Raw genomic sequence first — 26,350 nt, 5'->3', positions numbered from 1 at the left:
TTTCTTCAAACAGTAATGAGTGAGGCATCTGGAGTGAGAGAAAATGTTAAATTATAAAAAAAAAGTTAAAGGTCCAGTTTGGAGGATTTAGGTGAATATATTTAATATATTTTCTTAACTTTATAATCACAGAGAAAATAAATTGTCTTTTTTGTCACGTCAGATCGAGTCGTTTTTATCTCCATAGGGAGTGGGTCTATTTGTTTTTGTTTTTTTTTTGTTTTCGAGTTCGCCATGTTGCACCAAACGCTGGCTATAAAAAAAAAAAGAAAAAGAAAATGACCTAAAAATGATAAATATAACGTTTTTGTAATTATAAATATAGTTTTCAGGACATTTCCCCCTATTTTTTGATAATGTTCTAATACTTCTTAAAAAATTTTAAAACCATTTTTTAGGTAATTTTCTTTTCACATTTTTAAAGTCACGAGGTTGCTCATTGCCCTTTTCCCCCATGTTTACAAAAGGAACCATTTTTTAAAGGTTTCAAAGTTTAAATTGCTTGTGAAAGACGTGTGAACGCAGCACAAGAAAACTGATGTCCATCCAGGTCTTAGAGGGTTGTAAAGTTATCAGAGACAGAAAGTGAGCACCCAGTGACAGTTTTGGGCGCACAGCATTGAAAAAAAACACTGATTTTAATGTCACAGCAAACACAACCCTGTACACTCGATACTATGATTCTGTGTTAACGCTCATGCAGGGCTTAAAGGGCTGCTGCCTGAACATCAGGTCCAGAATCAGAAATACTTTATTGATCCTCGAGGAGAAATACAGAACACAGATTAGCACAGAGAGCATTCGGCTAAAAGTGAGCGATGTGGGCCTACCTGCTGCCTCGCTGTCCCGGCCCCGCCATCAACCCCTGATCCATCGTTGCTTTGCTTCAGCACTCCGTTAACAGGTTCATTTGTAGACATTAAAACAAAAACAAAACTTTAAACTTGATGAGGAAAGGAAGAAACTCAGAAAGCTCCTCTTCTCCACTGGGGCTCCACACCTGCTCTCCATCATCTCTCATAATTAACCCCGCCCCCTTTCAGGCTCACACAGGCCCCGCCCCTTGATAAACCCCACCCACCGAGCCCGGCAGGAGGCCTCTGTGGAAAATTCAGCTCCTGATTAAAACCACATTAACACAAAAAAGCCCTGAAGGAATTCTAACCAGGAGATCTCGCTCGGAACATGGGAGAATTTTCAGCTGGTCGCAGTCTGCAGTCTTCACCACTAGATGCCACTAAATCCCACACACTGGTCCTTTAACCCCTTGAACCTGGATGGACACCAGTTTTCTTGTGGCGTCAAAATGCCTTTCATATGCTATTTAACCCTTAAAGCCTGAACGAACCGGTTGGATTTATTTCAAAAACATAAAGAAAAAGGCACATTTCAAGAAATTAGGAAAAAGGTGACAAGAAAATAACACAAAATAATACGTTTTAAGAAACAAGTAAAATAAAAAAAATACTAGGGAAAAATGTCCAGAAATGACCATATATTTAAAATTATGTTACAGGAAAAAAAAATGTAAACATATATTTGTATTTTTTTTCCCTAGGATTTTTGGCGTTATTTCCTTGTTGGTTTTTGGTGCTTTACTTTTCTTTTTATGCTTATTTTCAGGTACATTTCTTGTTACTTTTTTTTTTAACCAATTCCCTGCTAATTTTGGGGCCATTTCTTGTTAAATTGCTCTTTGCTTTCTGATGTTTTTTTCATTTTTTTTAAGAAGTCAAAACCAATTTGCTCAGGTTTTACAGGAATTGATATCTGTGCCAGATTAACCCTTTCTTCTCAGTGTTACTTTAAGTCCACTCAGGCTGAAAGATCAGTCCAATGTCACCTAACCAAATGTTTTTAAATTATTTTAGCGTTAATGTTAATAAAATGTTCTACCTCCTTTACGGTATCCTCGTCTTTATCACTCAGAGCTCAATAAACAAAGACAAGGCTTGTGTAAATTATTTAGATTTTTTAATACAAAATATCCTAAGAAAACATGGCTGCCCTCTTTTTTTTCCCATCTAACGAGTAAGAAAAACAAATCAGGTTTGAACAAAGACGTTGGTAACAAAACATTGAGTATAAAACGGCGTCGAGTGGACGAGACGTGGGAATGTGGCTCTCAGAAATGAGCTGTGACTCTGTCGATCTCCAGGAGGTCGTCCAGGATCTGGGGATGAAAGGAGGACACGGTGAGAGGGAGAAAAAGAAAAGCTGGCGTCACTGCATCCTCTCTGCTGTCAGAGCACTCACGATGTCCTGAGTGGTGCCGATCTTCTTGGCCAGCTCGCTGCGCTCCATCGTACTGAGGTACAAGTATTTGTTGAGGAGTTCTCCGTCCAGGATGTTGCGCACGGCGTTCTGCAGGCTGCGTCTGTTCGTGTGCAGCATTCTGCTCGCAAGACACAAAAGAGTCAGTTACATCAAACAGCCAGTCTAACAAAAAAAAAACAAAGACCTGCCTTTCGTCTGGACTGCTCACGGCAGAGAGAGATGTTGGCTGCTAATTCGGGTTATTTTTTAGGACTGAGTGCTGAACTGTCTCACGGTTTTTATCAAAAGCTAAATGAGCCTCTTTTTTTAAGGTTTGAGGACATTTGGAGCCTAGAACTGAACTCAGCTGAGGGGTCCGGGTGGATCCTCCCATGGTTTTTTTAAATTAATTAATTTTTTTTTAAATAAACAAGCTCAATTTTCTGCTTTCTTTTAATGCAGACAACTTCCAGCCCACAGGCCAAATTTGACCCCTGATGAGGTGGGTATTGTTTTTGTACTTTTTGGTATTCATAAGATGTCAGTTGGCAATAAACTGCATAAAAATAGAGCTTGTATGTAAAACACAAAAAAAAGTGCCAGAGGAGGATCCACCACACCCATGCAGAGGTCCTAGCTAAGATCCTAATGTCCTAAAAACCTAGAAATGTCCTAAAATCCTGAATCCTGAAACATGTTTGGGGCTGCTGGGACAGGCCAATGGCCTTTTGTCACTTTGCAAAATTGGCCCCCAAACAGAGCAAGCTGAGTGTCCCTGATCTAGCGACAATAACTGCTCAAAGTGAGTTATTTGGGGCTGTTTGGTGCAGTTGGGCAGGAGGAGCATTTTTTGCGGGGGACACTGCTCGCTTCTCTTCTATGTGAATCACAATAGGAGAAAACCTGACTCCGTCTTTAAACGGTGACTGTTAACATGCGGCTGCTGCTCCGGCAGACACAGACCTGAAGGCCTTCGGGTTCAGACCGGCGTGATGAGGCAGCATGGTGTTCAGAGCATTTTGCAACATCAGCAGACGGCGGTAAGTCTTCTCCTGCATGGGGAGCAGCATGCCGACTCCTCCGTCAAGGGTCGCTGCGAGGACGCATTCAAACGAGGATTAGGCCACGCTGAACATCTCACTCACACAAAAACACACACACACACACGCGTGCTCTCTGTGGTGTGTAACTGAGTCGGCCAGCACACTGTAAAAAATATCCTGTAACATCCTCTGTCCTCTATGTAATTCTTTTTTTTTTTCTAAATTAAATATAGCTGCATTACGACAAAGACCTGCCATTTAAAGAGTTAAAATAAAAAAAAAATCATAAATACTTAATATTTATAATTAGGACTGATTTTGGATAAAAATGTACTCAATAAAAGTACAAAAAATAACAAATGTATGATATTTTTTAGAGCCCGCTAAGCACGCAGTGATACGAGTGTACGTTATAATAAAGCCGAGTGTTTTTCACTCACCAAACCAGGTGATGTGCTTGTTGTCCCAGGTCAGAGCCTTCTTGCTGCCGCTGTCCAGCGCTCCTCTGCACGGCATCCTCCAAAAAGTGTTGATGTTGGCTCCGGCGTTGAAGTCCGCTCGCCGCAGCAGGCGCATTCCTCCAAAGCTCTCTTTAGCTGCAAACGCACATCACACGTCACATGACGGCACGTGCATTTCACGCTGAAATACATCTGCATGCGTCAGTCTTAACATACCTTCAGGTAAATACATATATACATAGAGGTTCTTGTCTCGATCCGACACTGAAAGCAGAAGAATGAAAGGTTAATGAGGAGTTTGTGAAAACTACATTAAATATGCGTCTTGAGGGCGTTCAGCATTACCCAAGAATCCCAGCTGGTTGTTATCCACCATGAATTCGATGCTGTAAACCTCCAGGGGTTTTGCATCCTGTCAAAAACAATGAGAAAACAGTTAAATCCAACAAAGAAAGCTACAGTGCCCGAATTATCTCCAGCTGCCAGAGTTTCTCTTTTCAAGATTAACTGGAGTGAATCCCTGCAGGAGACACGCCGTCGATACTCGCTCGTACATCTCAATCAATAAACACTCAGCTGTGTGTACTGCTGCCCGCAGTCTACTTAATCTGCCTCCACACTCCCGAACAACGCTTAGGCCTGACTGTCTGTGACCTCCTCTGATCCCAAACTCAAAGAGGGAAAAATTAAACGCCTGCAGTTATTGAACGCTCCATTTAGTGCCTCAGATACTGAGGATACTTCCATCAACAGCAGCATCTAATCGGTCCAGCATTGTGGCCAAGTGGACGTTCGTGCCAAACGTGGGGAGATGGCCGGTGTTCCCCGCTCACCCTGCTGACGAGCGACAGCGTCTTGCTCTCCTCCTGGTAGCGCAGCAGCGAGATGCTCTTCATCAGATCAGCAGCCAGGATGAAATTCTTGATGCTGAACATCTGGTGGATGTAGAGCTGAGTGTCGATGAAGGCCATGCCCGTCAGGTCGTTGTCCTTCAGGACCCACAGGAAGATCTGCACGGGACACGGAGGGTGCTGACATTAACCCTTTAAAACCTGGATCAGCATCAGTTTTTGTTGTGCTGCATTCAGATGCCTTTAACAACTGGAACCTGAGAAACTTGGTTTGATTTCTTTTGGAAACATGGAGGAAACCACAATAAGCAACATGGCAAGAAAGGTCCAGAAAATTCACACACACACACACACACACACACACACACAAAAAAAAAAAAAGAAATTACAGTGAGGGGATTATTCAATATTTTAGAAAAAAAAGGAAAAAATCTATATTTACAATTACGTGACATAAAGAAATATATTTTATGCACGTTTTCAAGGCCATTTCCTCGTCTCTTTTTGTTTTTACTATTTTTTTTTTTCCTCATGCGTATTTTTCTTTTTATATAAATTTTTTGCTAATTTTGGGGACCACTTCTTAAAGTCCGGGTAAAGTGAATTCAGAGATTTGTTTTAAAACACATTATAAATGTGGAAACTGATTGTTGAAAACATGTTACAAAGACTCTTTATATAGTACTGAATTGTGGAGGTAGATGATTGACTGTTTTTTCACCATTTTCCTGTTTTAAGATTTTTTGGGCGGGCCTAAAACCACAGCTCGATGATGCACTGGAGCTATACTCAGCATAACCCCGCCCCTGACAATGTGGCAGTATAAAAACGAGAAGCAACATTAGCATCATCCCGCTATTGGGCGTGGCCTCCGCTCCTCCAGCGGACACGCCCCCAGCGTTTCAGATCAGAGAATACTGTGCATTTTTTCATGATTCTGAGACCTTCTTTTACACACTTGGCGATTTTTTTGGTCATTTGAATTTGGTCAGGTGTTTAACAACACATCTTTCTGTGATGTGACAAACTCGGAACTCATTTTAATTATCACTTTACACAGACTTTAAGATGCACATTTCCTTTGTGTGTTTTTAAAAAAGAAATCACATCAGTTTGTTCAGGTTTCAAACGGTTAAGTTATATCTAGCATGGTGCGGTGACTAGCTAACAGTAGTATCTGTTATGAGGCAGCTATGGGAATTGTCAGTCGTGATGTGAGACCTTTTGTCCGATGGCTGACACCAGGTACCCGTGGCAGTGACACAGGGCGGTCACGGGTCCCTTCTGTTCCTTCTCGTACAGCACTTTGAACTTGTTCTTGGTGAGGGGCTGGCCCGGCTCAGGCACAACCTCGATCACATCCAGGATCAAAATCTGAAAAAAAAAAAAGGAATAGTTTCATATCCTCAGAGCTCTGCAGGAAAGACTGCAGCTGACTCCTCCCATGCCGGACACAAACTCTTTGTGACAATCAGGACCAAAACCTCCTGCCACAAAAACACTTTCTTCCGTAATCAAGGTCTGGAACCCCGCTGACAGTACATTAACACACATTAGGGCTAAGCTTTATGGCTTTAAAATGACAGTGTGATATTTTATGGCTGTGTCGTGATACACAATATATATCTTTATATACACTTTAAACTAATGCTAAATGCTAAAATTTAAAAACAAAAACTGAATCAATTGCAGTGACAAAGTTAAATAAAGTACCTACTGGCAAATGAAGAAGTTGAATACACTACTGTTAAAATAACACTCAGCAAAATTAGGTTATAACAACATAAGTAAAGAATGTTTATTATGAAATTTTAAAAAGTATTGGGAGTATAAATCAAAGCGGAACCCATGGTGCTTTTATTTTGAAGGAACCGGCTCATCTCAGGCCTGAAGTGTTGATGAGACTAAATATTCACGATCTGAGCTCTGCAAATATAAACACACGCCTCAGCTGCTCACACTACCACCACTACCAAACATTAAGTTACACTGTTACTGCAGCGCTCTTACATGTGATGTGATTTTTTTCTCTGTAAGCTGGAAACAAACTAACAGCTCTCCAGTTCATACATTAATAGTATATGCAAATATATGCAAATCACAGTAGTGGAAAAGCCCTGTGTGTGTGTGAGAGAGAGAGAGAGAGTCGTAGGGGACACAGAAAACCAAACTGCTGGTGGCTTAAAAAAAAAAGAAAAACAATGAAACATTTTATACTTGATGTTTGAATTAAAGTCATTTTTATGTGTCGCACATGGAACAAGCCGCGATACATAGATTATATTCGATATCTCGCCCAACCCTATCTTGAGTGTTGCAGTACTTTGTTTCATTTTTTTTTTGCTCCAAATATGTTTATTATACATTTATTGTATGCACAATAAAACAAATCAAATTCCTTGGTAGTAAATGTTATTCTGATGAATCTTATTGTGAAATAAATAAAACCTAATGCTGTGTTGTTGTTGTTGTTGTTGTTGTTGTTGTTGTTGTTGTTGTCGTGTGCTGCTCACCCGGCCCCTGCAGGTGACCTCCTCGCCCTGCATCAGACACGTCCCTGCTGCCACGTAGCCCTTCAGTCCGGACACGGTCTCCTGACTCCTCAGATTCACCGTCTTCATGCAGGTCACGTGTTCCCACTCCTCCAGGTCGATGCTGACGGAGACAGAGACGGTTCAGGGTCAAGTCAGGGCACATTCCCCAAAGCTTTTAATACTCTGGTGTTCTTGTCTGCTAATAATGATTTTTGCTATTTCATTCAATTTTTTTATTTCATTATATTTTGCACATTCCACAGCCCACAAAACTTCTCTTCCATGTATTAAAAGACAAATCTCTCAATTTACTTTGCCCGGACTTTAATTGCTTTGGTGCATGTAGAGCTGATAATTGCATGCACGGCTCAAATTTTACATGCAGTATCGTGCACATGCACGTGGTATTTTGAGCAGAGCACAATGCGCAGGGACTTGGATAAACGACTCGACATTTCTCACTGACCCTTAATGAAATGAGGGAAAGCAGCCGTGTGAGACTGAATTAACTGCTCGGATAAATGACCCACGATTTTCAATTAGAGCCCTGAAAGCAGCACAGAGCCTCCACGCGGACGACCTGCTGCGGAGTAAAAGGGAACACCAAACTGCCGCCAGCTGGTGTGCAACTCTTGATTCACAGGCGCCTAATGTCTATTACAAGGCTTTCTTATTGATTTTGCAAAAGTGCTTTTGTGTTGCTCAGAGAGGTGCGTAATATTAAGAAAAAAAAAGCTGTTACCGTGTGTTGGGGATGGCCTCCCAGCTGACCGGAGAGATGAGCTGGATGGAGAACTTCTCCTGCTGAGGATTAATGTAGCGTTCATCTGCACGGGGACACGAAAGAAACATGTATCCACATATTTATGTCGAGGAGGAAAATAAACAGCCACTTCAGATTTACAAAGTTCAGGATTCATACACACGTTTCAAAATTAGTTTTCATGACTTTGAGGCAAACTTTAAAGACCAGACATTCTCTGAAACGACCACTGTTAACCTTTATCAGTCTTTTTTATTATGATATAGCTTTTTCAAATATATATATATTATTTAAAAAAATAAATAAAGAAAGAACAGGACTAGAACTGAATATTTCAACACAACTAAGGGACTGTTCATAATTTAGAGAGGGTGGTGCAAAAAAAGAGGAGGCATGTCTAATAATAATTAAAGCACTGGGGAGGGACTTATATTTTTTAATTTGGCTTAGGGGAGGAGCACATAACTTTCAATGGCTGTATTTATTTCACTGCAGATTTAAGAAAAAAATGGTTTGGAGGGCATGTTTTCCTTTTTTTTTTTTTTTTTAAAAAAAAAGGTCTTTTTTTTCTAAATTTTTCCCCCAATTTTTTTTTTTTTTGTTTTGTTTTTGAGATGTTTGGCTGTTTTTTTCTCTCTTTAAAACATGCCTTCTAAACCTGAGCATGTTCTAAACAAAAACGGCACCATTTATCAAAGACAGAAACTGTAGAAACAGAAACTGTTGTTGGATTTTAAAATTTCCAACTGTCCCTGAGTTTTTTTTTTTTACAGGTCAGTGAAACAGATTTCCATGATTTTTTTTTCAGAACTTTCAGGGTATATTTAGTTTTCCAAAACTTTTCCAAGCCTGCAAATTACAAATTTCGGGGTTTTTCATGACCTATCGAACCCCGAAAAAGTTGTGCAAGGCTGGTGTTTAGCAAATGTAACAAGATTAGTAAACTCCCAGCAAAGAGAGGCTGACTGCTCTGAGTCAAAGTTTGTGAAAAGTAGTTTGCGAGCTAAAAACGTAGAAATGGTTGAACCAGTGATGTAAAGAAAAGGTGTGCCTGTGTGTGTGCGTGTTCATGTCTGACCTCGATCTATGATTTCGTACTCCTTCTCCTCTCCAGTCATCCTGGGGATACGTGTGCAGAGCTCTTTCACACTGGTGCACACAGCATACACCTGAGAGGAAAAAAAAGGCAAAAATCGCACAGAAAAAGTTCACATCAAAGACTAATCCCTTCAAAGTCACCCTCATTGATTTTTTTTCTCTCTCTCACAGTAAGAAAAGTTTAAGGCCAGAGGGCTTTCATCTCAAACTTTTCAAAGCGGCTCGATCGATACGCTTTTATTTTGCATGGCGTTATGCAAGCGGAGGTGTGTGTGAGTGTGTCTCAGCATGAATTTGTGTCACGTTGCCGCTCCGCAGCCTCCGGCGTTGTGTGGGCTGAGCGAGAGGAGCCTTGCCTTGGATTCGACGTGGTAGGAGACGTAGTGGACGGTGCACCTCAGCGGGATTTTTCTGACTGGCCATGGGGCGTCGTAGGACAGATAGGTGGGCAGGACGCTAATCCTCAGCTCGCCCTGTGGGAGATCACACACACACACACACACACACACACACACACACAGAGAAAACTTTACAAGGCGGCAGAACGAAGAAAAGAGACTTCTGTATTTGAGGAACTTTGAGGATCATTAAAAGCACATTTTGAACGTTGTGCTTTGATCCAGCAGGATTTCACTTTTCTAGCCTTCATCTTTGGCGTTCCTCCAACTCACCTGAACTCTATTTCTGACTCTTCATCCACTCGTGGACATTTCAGTCATCGAACGGATTAACTTGTACATGTGCAACTTTTCTGTGAGCTGCCAGTTTGTGCTGTCATGTTGTTTTTTTTTTAACTTTATTTAATCCAGAGGAAATTTAAGAAAGTGCGAGTGTGTCCTCTGCGTACCTGTTTGTTGAAGTAGAGGAAGCCTTTGGGGCAGTTGATGTTATGGAAGGGTGAGAAAGACTCGATGGAGCCGTCGATGGTCATGGGGTGAAGCCTCATGGCTCCACGAGACGTGACCAGCATCCAGTGAGGAGACGGACCGCAGATGAACACCTGTGACACAGAAGGAATGTCATTTGTATGTCAAATACAAAAACAATGCAAATACCTGCTACAGTTAATATTTTCTTTAACATAATATATATATATATATATATATATATATATATATATATATATATATATATATTATCTACTAAAAAAAGAAAAAAGAAAAAATCTGTAGCTTCATATCATGCAATATGGTTTATTTCGTTTGCATCATCTGATAACTCTGGGCTGAGGGAGCGTCTTCACCACGCACAGAACACCAGAACAAACAAACATGGAGGAGGTGGACAGTGATACTGAACGTGGGGATTCTGTACAAGACTCCAAACGAGGACGAGCTCGTACCCAAAAGAGGGGCCACTTGTGTCGTTTGGACGTGGTTTGGGTGTGAAAAGTCAGACACAGCACCTCTATGACGATCTATCAATATATGAACTGGAGAACTGTTTGTTTGTTTCCAGCTCACAGCGGTTGAATCCTTACACTGCAAAATAAAAGCACCATGGCTTCCACTTTGATTTATTGAATTATAACATAACTTTATATTAGGGCTGTCAAGCGATTAAAATATTTAATCTAATTAATTACATGCTCTTTGATTAATTAATCAAAATTAATCGCATACATCACATTTTGCTATAAAAGTCTTTGAAAAATTCGATTTACATTTTTAAGCACAAATTTCACTCATTTATGAAGTCATGCATTGTCAGCAACATGACCCTGTAAATAATTCAGAATAAAATGCCTTTTGTCAGCAAATGATGGGATTCTGTCAACAGAGACGTTGTCAGAGGGCTTTTATTTTGAAACAGCAGCAGGGAAGTTGGGGTAAAACAGACGTCTTTGTACTTCCTCATCTCTGTGGCAGAGAGAGACTTTGAAACTGAAGTAAAAAGTGGAATAGAGTCAATATAATCATCAGAACATCATTTTCACTGTCTACTTCTGCTGACAGCCAAGCGCAGAACACGCAAAAAAAAATCTGTGAACCGCCGTTTCTCTAGATGTATCGCGGCTGACAGGCAGCTGAGGCCGTGCCTGACGAGCGCTGCTCCTGCAGTGTGCATGCTCTAACCTGTTAACACGGGCGCCACTGCTACATGCTCTGCATTGAGGTGATATTTCAGGCTTGAAGTACTCAGATGGTTCGAAAATTCATGTTACAAAGCCACTGTGGCCTTCAATGACAAACCAGGTCAAAGCGCACCACAGAATGCGATTAATCAGCATTTATTTCCTGTATCGCGATATAGCCTAAAATTATTTTGATAATATGTTAAAGCCGTATCGCCCCGCTGTACTGGACATAGGTCTGGCTATGGCAGATTAGTGTGAGTATGTTCAGCAGTGAAAAAGCAGAGTGCATCATGATGGCGAGTGTTAGCGTTAGAAGAAACATCAGAGAGACTCAGCCATACATGTGTACGAGTAGGTGAGTCTTTTGCTTGCAGCCTTTCCTGATTAATTCTACTCTAAGAAAACCCTTTTGCTTTTGATTTGCCTTGTTTTTCAAAGCACTTTGTAAACTCAGTTTTTAAAGGTGCTATATAAAAAAAGTTATTATTGTTATTATTATGCTGTATGAAGAACAACTTTGCAAACTGACTCAGATCTTTGTTATAAAGATCTCATGTTTCTGAGGACAATGTCTCCCAGAAGCTTGATTTGTAGTTCAAAAAGGACACAACAAACACGTTTTTGAGTTGGAAAAGATCTTTAAAAAATGCCCTTCTTACCCCCGAGTATCCAGAGATGTCCTCAAAGTATCTGAATCTGGCGATCCGACTCTTCACAGCTGAGCTCTCCTCGGCGGCCCCGCTCTCCGCCCTCTTATCTTTCTTTAGCTTTGATTTCTTTTCTCTGAAGTTAATGTTGTGGGGCACCTGAGTGGAGTAAAGTAGCACAGTAAAGGTTCAATCCATTCACATTTGACTTGATTCAGTCCATCTGTTATCAGGCTTAGCTCTTACTTTTTTAAAGCGCACTTTCAGGTTGTTCTGTGGCTGCTGCTGATCGTACGGGAACGCTTCGTAGATCAGAAGCTCCTGTTCCACGTGCACCTAGAAAACAACAACACTTTGTCTTATACACTATTTTCACTTACTGTAGTTTTATTGTATTTTCATGAAGCATTTTTATCAAAGACTCACCAGTAAGTACGGTCTGCTGTGATTGTAGCCGAGTGGAACCAGCGCCACCTCTTTGACGAGTGGGATGTCTCCTTGACGTGTCACTTCCTCTTTTTTACCCTCCCCCTGTGTTGCTGATTGGCCGGATGAACTGTCCACCAACACTCTCTGACCAACTGGGAAGTTCTTCACCAGGAACACCAATCGCCAGTCTGGGAGCTGGTAAATCTGTCAGAAAAACATGATCACAATGAAAAAGGAAGCGTAGAAACATTTAAACAAATATTTACACACTGATTAACATGATGTGTAGATTCTTCTGATATGTTCAAACCTCCATGACACCGTTCTCCCTGATGATGATGCACCAGTGGCTGGGCTCTGCCTTGCTCGCCTCGCCTCCGGATGGCCCTGGTGCCACGTAGCTGCGGCTCACTTCATCTTTTGCGTGAGACGTGCTGGCGTTTGAGTCTCCGTACAGCATTTCCTCCTCATCGTCCACTGTGTTACTGCACACACACACAAGTTAAGGTTCAGGAAATTTTATTTGTAGGCAGGTTTAGTTTGCAGCATTAAGTGCAGGGCATTCATTAACACAGTTTGAGACACATCAGACAACATAAAACATGACAAGAACTTAAAAGATAAAGCAATTAAAGTGCCCCAGTGCTGATCGAAATGTTAAATATGTTAAATATTTAGGGATAGGGATTGTTCATTTTTATTGATATTTACATATACTGATACCATTATCGAGACTCCTTCACAATCCGAATCTTTATTGATACCACTATTGATACTATTCTAGGATTTCATGGAGAGTAGTTTTAATTATGTATTATCAGATGATTAGAGATCATGACAGCATGTTAAACAGGTTGTATTTCCATCTCTAACATCCATTTTATATTCTATATCACTGGGAAAACTAATTTCTCACAACTGTATGCTTTAGGTTTCTTGCTAAAAACTCAATTTTCTTTTTCTTGATGTTACATTTGAACACGTCATGATGAGGTTTTATTTACCTTTGTCTGATAGTCATTATACTGAACTGACTTTGAACACATCACAATGAAAACTGAAGCAAACTGGGTTATTTTAGCTAACCAGCTGTTATACTGCTGTTTTCAACATTGGATGACGATTTTTAACTGATGGGACTTGCTACAAAGTTTGGGTGTGCTGACCACTGCTGCTGTGTGTGTTCTCCGCCTTGTAAGAAATTATTGTGCAACATAAATTGCATTTCGCATCTTGCATCTTTTGCTTTGGTAAAATGAAGCCAAACTTTAGACCTCTTTGCACGTTCAGCCATCCTCGCAAGCAGCTGACCACCTGGTTTCTTCTTGGCTTGGTTTTATTCCTGTTGGCTGCCAATTCAACTAAATTCAAAAGCTTAATAAGAAAATCGACGTATGTGTACCAGTGACTGGCTTTAAATGAGGTGACTCAACTCAAGATGTGATGTTTTGTTATAGGGCCCACAGGACCCAACAGCAGTATCAATAAGCTCAAAAGCTATTGATTTTCGGGTTCTGAAAAAAGCTGAACCGGGTCCTCAATAGAACTAGGTTTCAATCCCCATCCCTATAAATATGTAATAAATACCAAAAACACTAAACTACAAAACCAGCCCTTAAGTAAAAACAATCTGAATTTTTGGATAAATAAATCATAAATACGGGCTACAAAATGATCCTGTGCAATTCTTTGACAGCAGCTGGAGCAGAACTGGTTTTAAAGTGCTTGGTTTTACACCTTGGGACTAAAAACCTCTTTCCAGAGGGGAGCAGCTGAACTCAGTGTGCAAAGAGGCCATTAGATAGCGTTTGCTCTCCGCTGCAGCTGTCTGGTAAACAGGGACGCCAGGTTCAGCTGGGGCTCACCGATCAGCTGACTCGACCTGTTTACAATCTGAATAAGAGAGTTCCTGATCTTTACAGAGAGACTTCCAAACCACGACACCAAGGAAACATCAATCCATCTTCCAGACTTCAATCCTCTGTATAAGACATGTATTATTACAGGTCAAAGTCTTTCACTGCCTCCATTTTTTCAAAATGACACAAAATATTCCCTTCAGTAAATACCAAATATCCCAGATGCCACCAAAGCCCGGCCACTTTAGGCCAAATTTTATGAGCATATCAGGCACTGAAAGTTTTCTGGTAAAACACTCGACCTTAAAGGAGCAAGGTTTCTCGAGCAACTTTACCTTCTTCCAAGGTGCACCGAGAAAATAAATGAATCAAAGGTGACGACACTCCTGCAACACTTGCAGTATTTAGAACAACGTGTTTCGGATTGTGACCTTCATCGGGGTTTAATACATTTTAAAACAGTTGTGTTATATACTTTAAAATGTTCAACCGTAACCCTATCACTGGCATTTCTGGGATGGAAGAATTTGTCTGCTTATCAGAAAAACACTAGACTTTTTGCGTCTCCCGCCTGCTGTTTCACTGTATTTAACTGGAAATCAACAAAGCCTCTCGCATATATGCAACGGATGAAACAGATGATGACCACTTTCAAATCAGACAAAAGTTGGATCTTAATTTAATTTAGATATTAAGTGTGTGGATGTTGGAAAAACATTTCAAGGATACATAGGATCTTTGTCCTTTGCTTGAAAAAAGTCTCTTATCACAATAGCAAAATAACAAGGTGCCCTTTCACTACCCTAATTACAGCGTTACGTCCTTAAAGAAGAAGTGAATTCATAGTCTGACCATTTTATAAACTCCCATCTTGCACACAGTTGGGGATTTTTTTTTTAATCTTTTCTTTTTCTGCAGCCTATTTAAAGTTATATTATTCAGGAATTGTTGGTTACTTTTTGTGAAAAGTATTGCCAGCCAAAGTGAAAGCAAAGTGCTTGGCGTTTCACTGCGCTATGTCTGCTTTTTCTCTGCGCTTTGTGACATTTTCTTGGCTTCCTTTTGCATGCGTGTTGCTTACGGATTGGCACCTTTTTATAAAGTCTCAACCTCATCTGCCACTGTGACCAGAAACAATGCAAACACAGCAAAATAAGCTGAAAACAAGAAAATCATTACGATCCAGGTTGACGGAGGGGCAATTACTTCCTTGTGAGTCTAAACTTTGTTTTATGTAGAAAATCCTGTAAAGAATATCTATAACATATTTTTGTTTTTGTCTACCGTTTGCTAATTGAATTTAAATGTATCTATGCACATTAATCTTGGAGTGGGAAATTTGTATAGGGAGGATGGTTCAGAGTGGGAGGTATTGCCTGTAACACAATACCTTATTTATTGAAATGAACAATCTGCATAAACTTTTAAATAATAATAATCAACCTGTGAATAAACAGTTAATGTAGCGACTGGTTGTATGCAGCAGTCTGGAGGCGATGCTTTTACCTGAGCTCCATGATGTTGGTCTCTGCTGATTCAGAGTGACTCCTGACGACGGTGTCCTCTTTGACGGAGCAGCTCGCTTTGTTTTCTGTGGTGAACATTCCGCTCACGTCTCGGTACGCACACAGTGTGATCACGCGTGATTGCTGTTAAATGAGAGACGTGTTTTTAAAAAAAGACTCTTTTTAAGCAGATTGTGTGAATCTGGTTTGATGCTGTGCATTTGCCTGTAGTAAAGAATTGAACAGTGACACTGATGAAACTGCAGTAACAGGGACTCTAGTCCAACAGCTTCAGTGTGTCCAGCAGGGGGCGCATGTGTCCAATGAAAAGCCTCCGAAGATAACTGACGGGGATGATTTACTCACAGTGGGGATCTGAGGTTTCTGCAGAGACAGCCGGTGTGTCTTCCCCATGTATGTGTCAGTCTTCAGTGCAAACATGGTGACCACTCCCTCTGCAGTCATGATGACCACGTATGGGTCCGCCACAGAGCAATGCACTATGGGAGAGCCCAAGTCCACGGGGATGAAGTGGAGCTGCGTCACTGGGAGCAGAATTTACAGAGAACATGTGAGTAACACAGCTTATGTTTAAAAGTTGCTTTAATCTTATACTCAGTTTTACTCTATCTCCTGTTTGTTACTGCAACAACTAAATGTAAAAATATAATTATCACAATGATAACCATATTTTACCTCCTTCCAGCAGCCGAATGCCCATGGGGGAGACTTGGATGATGTACTTGTTGTCACCAATGTTTCCAGCAAACACGGTGGGTCCCTGTGTAGCAAAACCACTGGTGTCCAGTTCCATGATCTCCTGACCAGTCTGAAGGATCTGCATAAAAAAAGTTACATTAAATAACATCCCAATTATATGATAGTATGATAGATAGGTTTAGTTTTACCTTAATGTTCCATTTCAAAACTTTTATTTTTGCATTTGTTTAGATTTTTTAAAAAAGTAGGACATATGTTGTGCGTTAATGAGGGGTGTTTTTTTTTTACCATGGTTGAATCCTCTCTGCTCAGAATGAGAAAGCCGTGCTTCTTCGTATCATCCTCTATGGGAGCCTCCGTCTTCTCCTCCTCCTCTTTCTCCTTTTCCTCTTTGTCCTTTTCTCCCTCTTCGCCATCCTCAGTGGTCTCTGTCTCTGCTCCGTCCTCTGACTCATCGCTTTTTGAAGCCTGGGAGAGGAGCAAGAAACATTTTACTGGAAAAAAATGAAGTTACGAGTGGACACTTTTTATTAGAGTGGAAAAAAAAAAAGCTGCGGCTGTTTCGCAGAGAAAACATAATACTTTTTTGTCTTCCTTGACTTCATTGGAGATGACTGTCCACATGTCGTGGCAACCTGGTAGCTCAAACGTAGTGACCACCTGGGGTCGGATGCTTCTCTGCGTAACAGAAAGGAAACGAGTAAATAAGCAAGTAAAAGTCAGAGGCGGTACACTGTACATTTCCAGGCTGTTCAGACTTGTACGCAAGTGCCAGAAAAGTATATCTGAACCGTGAGCTTGTTTCTGGGGTGTTTACAGGCTACTCCGCCGTTCTCTGAGGCAGCCCTGGTAGACCCAGACTTCACTGTAGCACCATCACTGGACCTGAGGCAGACGGCCCTCACGACCACAGGTTTCAGGACAGTGCAGTAACATTAATTTATATGCATTAAATCAACAAATCATCACATCAGTGGGAGCGGTTACCTGAAGTACAGACAGTGCGCCGTTCTTGCCGTAGCCAGAGCACACCACAACCTCCAGGTCAGGCTCAGGATTGCTCTGGAACTGTGGGTAAGATGAACATCCAAGTTAAAAAATCCAAATACAATTCTTGAGATAGAAGACTACAGTTAACATCTACAGTAACAAATCTACAGGGACTAGGAGTGTATTAATGTGTGTACCTCTTCAGACAAGAAGGCAGGTTCACCCATGGAGGCATTAGCACAAGGTCCAATGTTGAGTATGCTATCGCACACCTGTATGAAAAACACAAAGAACCAGTCACGTTTCACAAAAATCTGAATGTACATACAAAGTAATTAAACTTCTTGTTTGTTTGTTTGTTTGTTTGTTTACCTCAAAGGAGTAGGTGGCCAGCTGAGTGCCTGACTGGGCCTCACTTCCGTACACTTCTATCTCATCAACCTCATCTGTCAAAACAAAGACACTGAGTGAAACACAGACAGACTGATCACACACAACACAACCACACACACACACACACACACACACACACACACACACACACACACACACAAACTTGTGGCGCATATCAAAAATGATTTTGAACCTACCCGTCCAGTTGGTGGAAGATTCTACTCGCTTCTTTTTGCTCGGTGGTTCTTCCTGGAATTCATACGTTTTTGTTTTAGTTTACAGGCTATTTTTAAGGCAAAGAAAGCTATACGCGTTCACTCACTGCTGCATGTGCACAAGCATAAATCAAGTAAAATAAAAATGGCATTTCTAATGGTGCTAAGGCGATATTAGAGTTTAATTTTACACAGTCACAAATATACCTGCTTATCTTTTTCCTTCTCTTTCTCTTTGTCCTGCTTTTCTTTGCCTTCATCTAGCGGCGTCTCCTGAAGTTTCTCAGTGTACTTCAGGAGCAGAGAGTTTCCAAGGCGGGAGCCCAAGAACAGGTACCCAGGCTCCATGGTCACCATCTGCAGGAGGAAAGCCCAGAGTGCGAGGCATCAGTTTGTCTCCTTTAAATCCTCTAAAAGCTGACAGACTTAGTATGTATTCAGTATTTACTTCACTCTCTAAAAGGTCAGACAGATAGAGGAAAAACTACCTGTGGGTTTTTGGTAAAGTCTGCAGAGGTTTTATCTACTAGCTAATATATAATTTTTGTGTAAAAATGGAAATTTCTGTTGCATTCAGAAGCTTTAATCTTTAAGTTCTGTCAGTCAAACCCTGATCACTCAAGCATTTTGTGTTTGTCCATAGAAACACACAATGAAGGAGTATTTGTTGAAGATTGAGAATTCCTGTCACATCAAACCATTGAGTTTCCACACATTTTTTCAGAACTTTTCCTTGACTTTTGGAGGACCGAAAATGATTTTTTTTTTTACATCACACTTGCGAACTCGAACTCTTTTTAAACATAATTTCAGCTAGCTGGCAGACATGAAGAGGGAGTCCAGGTGTTTTATGGCCGTGGGAACCCTGCATATAAACGTTTGAATTCTTGTTTGCGTTGCTATTCATGTTCCACCTTTATCCTGGACAGACACTCTTGTTCTGCCTTGCAAAGAGATATACGGTAAAATCACAAAACACTTGACTTGACTGACTGACTGATTAAGTTCTGTGCTTCCGAAAGGTCTAAAATATACTTGTTGGCTCAAAAATGGTCCACTACATGTGACAACCACCAAAAATGTGCAACCTTTAACAGAATACTTTGATTTACTAGATATTTCTAGAAATGTCCTACACATTAAAAGGGGGGTCTCATTTGAACAGGAGGGAAACACTATTCGACAGGGGAGCAGACTGACACATCACCAGCCCTTTTGGGTGCTTTTGCCTCGGCCGTAGAAGCTGAATGAACTGGTTCAAGAGGGACACAGTGAGAGGAGACTGTCCGCTAGTTAAGCGATTGCGGATGGTGTCATTCTCTTGAAGAGGTGTTACATGTGCCTAACAATTTTCGTGCATGTAGGTGACACCAGCTGCGGGGGATACTGCGTTGAAATTTTTTGAAGTGCTACAGAGCAATTTTCTGACGCAAAAGCATTGGACCTATCCTAGAATCCTATAAAATACCCACCATAATATACGTGGGTGGCCCAAGTCCATGTGTTGGAAACACTGCAGTGACAGGTAAAACTTACGCAGGTTGTCAGGACGCTGGCAGCAGCTTTGTCAAAGTGGAACGCCCGCACGCTTCTCATGCCGTCAGTTATGAGGGTCAACACATAACTACAAAAATAACAAAAGTCTGTGAAAAATCATAAACTGCCACCATTTTTCCCGCACATTCAGGTGGAAATAATTCGAATGACTCACATTTCTCCTCCTTTCAAAGAGATGACCATCTTGTCATACGCAATGAAGTCAGACTGGGAACAGTCGAGTGTGATCTTCACTTCCTCCTGTACACCTGAGTAACCAAAACATGTCCAGTGATGAGCATCACAAAAACATCAAATGACATGTAAAGTATAAAGGCCAGGTGTCAAAGGTTAGAGTTAAAGATGTTTTCGATGATGATGCTTACGCAGAGGGAATGCCGTGGTCCCAGTTGTCTGAGAATTGAGAGAAACTCCGTACGGTGGAACACTCTGGTTCAGATACAGCAATGAATTCACAGCAAACACCACCACGCCACCTGGAGGGATTTGATACATAATCAGAGAAGCTAGAATACCATGAACTTTAACCCTTAGGGCACGCTTTAGTGTTACAAACACTCGTATCGTTCTGTACACAAAATGCACTTTGCAAAATCAAGCTGTAAAAAATATTACACACTATTATTTTCTACTTGAATTGAATTAATTTCTAATCAACACCAGTGCTAATCACAAAAAACAAGTATTCATTCATTTTCAGGATTTTAACCCTTTAAATGCCCAGTTTTTGTCATGATGCCATTATGTTTTTACAATAAAAAAAAGACAAAAAATAAATTATTTTTAATATACTACATTCAGAGCAGATTTTTTTGTTTTATCATGGCAGTCTGGGATATGTCAATGATTAGCTGCAGCACTGGTTGTGACAGTGCACCTAGTGGATATAGCATGTATTTTCTCCATATGCAAAACAAAACAGTAAAAATTAAAAATTTCTCAGGCAAAAGCCCAGAATGACACCCAGAAATACTACACTGCATGTTTTAATGCTTTGATGGCTGTTGGATCAAAAACTGCACTTTGAGTGGGTTTCAATTGGACATTTTTTGCACTTAACAGTATGAATGTAACAATTTTCTTTACACTGTGTATTTTTGACATGTTGTGGGAGATAAGCTGAAAACTTCAAGATTAAACAAATATACAAAATCTTACCAAATTTATGCCATAAACACGACCAAAATGATAAAAAAAAAAAAAGAAGAAAAAGTGCGTGAAATGCACTAAACAGTCCCTAAGAATTAACAACACACTTCCTCACATAGTGTAAATCTTTATCTAACACTCCAACAGAAATGATCTTATGGTGAACTAGGAACTTGGCAGCCACGCTGTTCATAAGAAGAGACAAAAGGGAGAATTCCCTGAACTCACCGATCGGCTTAGGAACAGGCATGACCTGCGTGCAGTCAAAGGGCAGATTACTGAGGGACCAGATGACAGGGTGAACCTTCTGCATGATGTTGAGGGAGATGGCAACGATGCTACAAGTGTCCTGACGCACAGCCACACGCCTGGCAGAAACATCAGACAACAGATGTTACAGGTTAAATCAAATCTGGCATGCTTAAAAGCAATAGCTAAAAAAGTCATGGCCATATGTATATAGCAAAGACAGCCACTATTTGCAACCTTAATTAACACTGCCTTAGTCTATATTACTTACTGGTTAAATAGACAGGATTTCAAAACATTTTATTCACCAATTTTCAAAAGATTTCCATAAATTTCAATAATATTTGCTTCCTTTTTTATTACTTTATTTAACAACAACAAAATGGGTAGGCCTATATGGTGACACAGCCATATGTTATTAAACACACACTTCATTTACAGCTAAACAAACTGCTGAAGCTAAGAAACTTTTTTGCAAAACGTCAATGCCACACCCCTTATCGTCTTGTCAATCAGTCAGTGCAATTTGGCATGTATTTGGATAATAATTTTGACATGTTTGCATGTGCTTATTCCTTGCTAAACAACCGTTTGTTTTATGGACATGTCGAATAGTTATTTTGTGTACTTGCCTGAACCAGTGCGTGCGTGATACTGTAATAAACTAAAGTTGATCGTCTTTATGTCGCGTTTTCCCCATCCAAGAGGATCAAGGATCCAACACACAGGCCACATGTAGAGGTCGACAGATTATCGGCCTGGACGATTATTGGGGTTGATATTTGGCATTTTGTCAATTATCTGTAACAGCATTTTTTTTTAATGATCGCTGATTAAAATTAATTAATTAAACAGTGCAAAGAAAGTGTCCGCATGGGAGGAACTTTAACTTTGTAAAACTTTAGGGAACTATTTTTATTTATTAATTTTTTTAATTTAATTTTCACTGGACTTCATAAAAACTGTGTGATGTATATGAATGTTTCAGTTTTGATTAAAAACATTTGCTAAAGTCATTTATACTTTTTGTGTTTGAGTTTTGTGTTGGAGTTTGTTATATTCCAAATTCTAAATACTGACAAAAAGATTTTTCATTATTTTTATAAATGCATATTGGTTCCGAATATCAGTTATTATTCTCATTATCTACTAATAACTGGTATCAGCCCAGAAAAAACATTATCGATCAACACCTTGTCACATGTTATAATGTCCACATCATGTTATTTGGGGATTCTAATATATATCTTTAGGCTGGGTGTTGTCTGCAAATAACAAACTTGTTAATAGCCAACTGTTCTACAGGCTGAGATTTAAATGGAGACAACAGTCTGAGCAGCAGCCTCCCACTCAAGCTAACATTAGCACACATCTGAATAACTGTTACCAGCATCATTTCTATATTTACGACACTGACAGTGAACATTCATGCATCCTTTGTGTCACACATCTCATTATGAAAGCCTCAGTTAACACGCCACAAAAAGCTTTTCTTCCCTTACGTGACAGCATGTTTCTCTCTCCCCAAAAGGGGCACTGCGTCAGTGATAATGTGATGTGAGTCTGGTCTGTGTGTATTACATGATACTAGTGACATTGCAATGGTCATGTTGTGCAGCACTAGATTTTAAATTAGTAATACAAAGTACATGTTGCAGCATGTTAATATTAGAAATGTTTGGGGGATTTTTAATGAACACATTTTCAACAACAATGTATGTTCACAGCATTTCCAAAACATTCTGTTAATTCCACACCATTCCCAGGCCTGGAAAACAGTTTTTCTAATTTCATAAACCTTCAAGGATAAAACAGTGAAAGCGTGTTTGGTATATCTGATAGTGTGGTTGACTGACCCCGGCCATGTCTGGTTAGGCTCAAACAGGATGAGCAATGTGGGCTCATAGTAGCCGTGGAGGAACTTCATGTCGATGATGTTCAGGAGCTTCTCGTCCAGCTCACGGACGTCTATGATGTAACTGGGTAGGAAGCTGGATTTAGGTCTGGAGATGAGACACAGTGATAGAAGCGCTCAGAGATAGACAATTACATGTGCTGGTGTTTCGTTGTGTTTATAAAACAAAACTTTTTCATGTCCGTGATGACAGTGATGATAGATTCAGTGATGAAAAGTGAGCCATAAAAAGTGAAGTGAGTGCATAAAAATGTTTGACTGTAAATGGTGCTGTAAACATATACTTGCAAATTCTTGCTTAATAAATCTTCAAAGTTCATGAAAAAAGACAACATTTTTGCTGTCAGAATAGATTAAGTATGTAACATTGCAAAATTTTATCAGTTTGGAATTCTTCCCTCATGTAAACTATTGCAGTCTATGGGAAAATTGCATCTTTAAACATCAGTTTGTCACCTATGATCAACATCACAACATCACTCAACACCCGCTGCACAGCAGCTATATTTTTACTTTGTTCTTAAAACCATGGATTTACATTTATGGCAACTACAATATAAATTGTTGCAGATAAAATGGGTGGAGGGGTGTGAAATTTCCATATTTGGTATGAACAAAACAAAGACTGGGTTTCAGTAATAATGGGCACTGTGAGGGTTTTAGGATACAAGTGCCAAGCAGACTGTAAAAGACATTAATTAGCAGAATGAATAACTGACTGCAGGCATACCCTTCTCCAACTCCCCCCTCCTGTTCATCTGTTAGAGTGTCCTTCCTGAATGGCAGCACCACCAGCTGGGTGCCATAAACGAGCATCACAGCACAGCGATTCTCTGGATCCACGCGGACGATAGGAATATGTACATTCTGTACAAATCCATCCTGAAATGGTAAAAAGAGTGCAAATCAAACAATTTCTTCATTGGTGTCAACATTTGCTCTCATTTAGACTTTTCATATATACGCTGTGTTCTTGTCTCTACATACCCTGAGCTCTGGCTCCTCAAAGTAATGGAGAGACAGAGTCTTGAGGTCATGTGTCCCGGGGTCATACTCTACTACGGACAGCTGGCGAGAAACGAAAATACGCACACAAAGGTCAGAAAAAAATATTTTTTAGGGAGCTCAAAAATTGGCATTGCACAGTTTCGACAATGATACCTTAGCATCTTTGAAACTGAGAAGGAGTGCATCTCTGTTGGCTCCCACAAGCTGCACACTGGCCATGGACATAACATTGCCAAAGAGGGAAAAGGATGCCACCTGCTCCAACTTCTCTTTACGAGGTTTGGAATCTGTCAGAGGTGGAAGGAGTAAAGTCAGACCACAAATGTGCTCATTTAAGTTTTTATCATTAATTAATAATAAAATATGTACTTTGAATATGATACTAAACATACCTGAGGACTTCTCAGCCTTTGATGTACTCTGAAATAATGACAGAAGTGTTACACATATCACCAAAAAAAACATTTAAGCCCTTTATTTCAAAGCTTGATAATGGCACAAGCCAAATGGATACATATAGTTACCTCCACATCATGGATAATCCTGTAGACAAATAGTTGAGATGTTCCAGCAACAACCAAATTCTTCTCCTTGCTGGATATGAAGTTGCAGTAGACGGAGAACTCCACCGCAGTGGGGGTGTGTGCTTGTCTGTAAACAGCATACATCCTGGCAGGGCGCCCTCAGCATCTGACAGGAGAAAACATTCATGTCAGGATCTCCTAACATCACTTTGAGAGTAAATGTCTAATTAAGATACAAAAAAACCCAACATTTGAAGGTTAGGCTAATAGTAACTGGCTCGTGTGAAACATTATTCAGAGTGACATTTTTTTTTTTAAATTGACAAACCAAACATAAACAAAACATCAGGTTAAACAGCAAGTACAGGTTAAAAATGTGTCTGAAAGATTCGAGTAAAAATGCAGTGTACAAATGATAAAAAATGACAATGACAAATGAACAGACAAGAAAATAAATAGATAAAATAAATAAACAAAAAAACAGAAACCAGACAAAACAAGATACATGGCATAAAAATAAACAGATGTACAAACATACAAACACAGTCCCATCAGTGAGGAGATTCAGTACAGAAAGTGGCATAATTTTCCAAAAACTTGACACATTAATTGTTGTTGTTAATCGTTGCTGACTGGCTTAAGGCGAGCTTTCCGTTCCAGGAGGAAAGATACTAACTTGGGAATTTAAAGAATTTCTGTTTGTTAATGAAAAATTTGGCGAATCAAACAACAGAATTCGTTAAATATTCAAGGGCACTACTGTTTGGATGATCAAAATTACTGATGATATCATTGAAGTTAAAAGAGTTGGAGGTTTCAAAGAAGTGAGATTTCAGACCTGTCCAGATCTTTTGGATAGTTCAAACAAAAACAATAGCTGTATAACAGTTTCTGTTTGATGTTTGCAAAAATAGGCCCGACTGAGATTCAACTTCATTTATTTAGTGAATAGTGACGTAAAAAGCCACCCTTCAGTAAAGTTGTGCTTTATTCGATAATGTTAGACAATACAGTTTTGTTTAACATAATTTGTTCCACTAAACGTCTAACGTCACATTTAACTATTTTAGCTATGAATATTACATACATCCAGTTAGAGCAGTTATGCCAGTTATGAATGCTCGCCACCGATGCAAAAAGATGCTTCCATGAAAAGCACCGCTAACGTTAGCTTGCTTACAATTTACAAAATGCACCGCTAAGATTTGGCGAGTGGCGACCAAGTGTTTTGGCTAGATAATGTCCTTTTCCCTGTGCTAGCTTAAGTCTTATTAATGTGACATGTTAGTGACATTGGCAATTCAGTCATGTTGTCATGACTAGTGTGTGTGTCCGCTAACTGTTGCCTTCAGATAACAAATGTATGGAGAAGCTAAAGTTAGCTATGTTAGCAACGCGCTAATATTGCTAGCACATTAGCTAGTATGGCACAGCGCGTGCACCTGACTACGCATGTTATTGCAAATGATGACATAAACTTGTAAACGTACCTATCGTCAAACTCGTTTTTGGAGTCTGTAGCTTTATTGTTCCTTCTTCTGTTTACATTTAGGGCATCATTTTTTGTGGGTAACTAACTTGAGCTAGCTATTTAGTAGCCAGGTAAGCTAGCAGTTAGTTGTGTTGTCGGTGCTGCAGTCTTCTTCCTTGTTTTCATTTGCGGCAGACTAGCCGCTCCGCTGCGCGCTGCTGCCCCCCACAGTTCAACCACGGGACATAAGCAATACATCCATGGACATAAGCTGAATTCCACAAGTTCACGATTGTCCATTTTTAACCCTTAAACGGACAGGCACATATGAATATTTTGGAGAATTACTCATTTGGTATTTTCTAAAATAACACAGTTTCATGATTTTTTTTAAAAAAAAAAAACAAACCTTGGTGTCAAAATGACACTTTATCTCTTCAGCGATACATTGCCCATTCAGGGTATACTGTAAAACTTCAATTAATAGGCTAATATTTCCTTAAATCATTGACCTCAACAGGCTTATATTTGGGACAGGCATCTATATGGGACGGCCTTTTATTTCCTTTCACACAAAATTGTTGCTCAACTAAGAAGGGAAATACAATCAAATTATTTATTTAGTAATTTAGAGCC

At 40.0% G+C, this 26,350-nt stretch overlaps 1 protein-coding gene across 1 annotated transcript; it reads right to left on the bottom strand.

The window, feature by feature from the left end:
* Window positions 1-1,961: 1,961 nt before the first annotated feature.
* cpsf1 (cleavage and polyadenylation specific factor 1) lies at window positions 1,962-25,890 on the bottom strand. The gene is made up of 38 exons (XM_042506394.1): window positions 25,734-25,890; window positions 24,244-24,409; window positions 24,112-24,139; window positions 23,873-24,006; window positions 23,699-23,779; window positions 23,442-23,593; window positions 22,653-22,799; window positions 20,776-20,915; window positions 19,764-19,874; window positions 19,553-19,646; window positions 19,378-19,465; window positions 18,049-18,198; window positions 17,824-17,875; window positions 17,606-17,679; window positions 17,431-17,505; window positions 17,231-17,311; window positions 16,826-16,921; window positions 16,532-16,711; window positions 16,220-16,361; window positions 15,890-16,068; window positions 15,525-15,667; window positions 12,470-12,644; window positions 12,157-12,363; window positions 11,977-12,066; window positions 11,743-11,889; window positions 9,854-10,006; window positions 9,363-9,479; window positions 8,987-9,077; window positions 7,888-7,972; window positions 7,125-7,266; window positions 5,833-5,985; window positions 4,594-4,770; window positions 4,106-4,172; window positions 3,977-4,024; window positions 3,740-3,895; window positions 3,220-3,349; window positions 2,257-2,395; window positions 1,962-2,173 (listed from the first exon to the last, which is right to left on the bottom strand). Exons 2-38 carry the CDS (start codon window positions 24,385-24,387, stop codon window positions 2,126-2,128), a joined length of 4,416 nt encoding a protein of 1,471 aa, XP_042362328.1. The 5' UTR covers window positions 24,388-24,409; window positions 25,734-25,890; the 3' UTR covers window positions 1,962-2,125.
* Window positions 25,891-26,350: the final 460 nt, after the last annotated feature.

Source organism: Plectropomus leopardus, chromosome 18 (genome assembly GCF_008729295.1).
Source record: "Plectropomus leopardus isolate mb chromosome 18, YSFRI_Pleo_2.0, whole genome shotgun sequence".
In the NCBI taxonomy this organism is placed as follows: domain Eukaryota; kingdom Metazoa; phylum Chordata; class Actinopteri; order Perciformes; family Serranidae; genus Plectropomus; species Plectropomus leopardus.
Note: the sequence above shows the minus strand (reverse complement) of the source record. Positions and strands in the feature narration are given on the sequence as shown.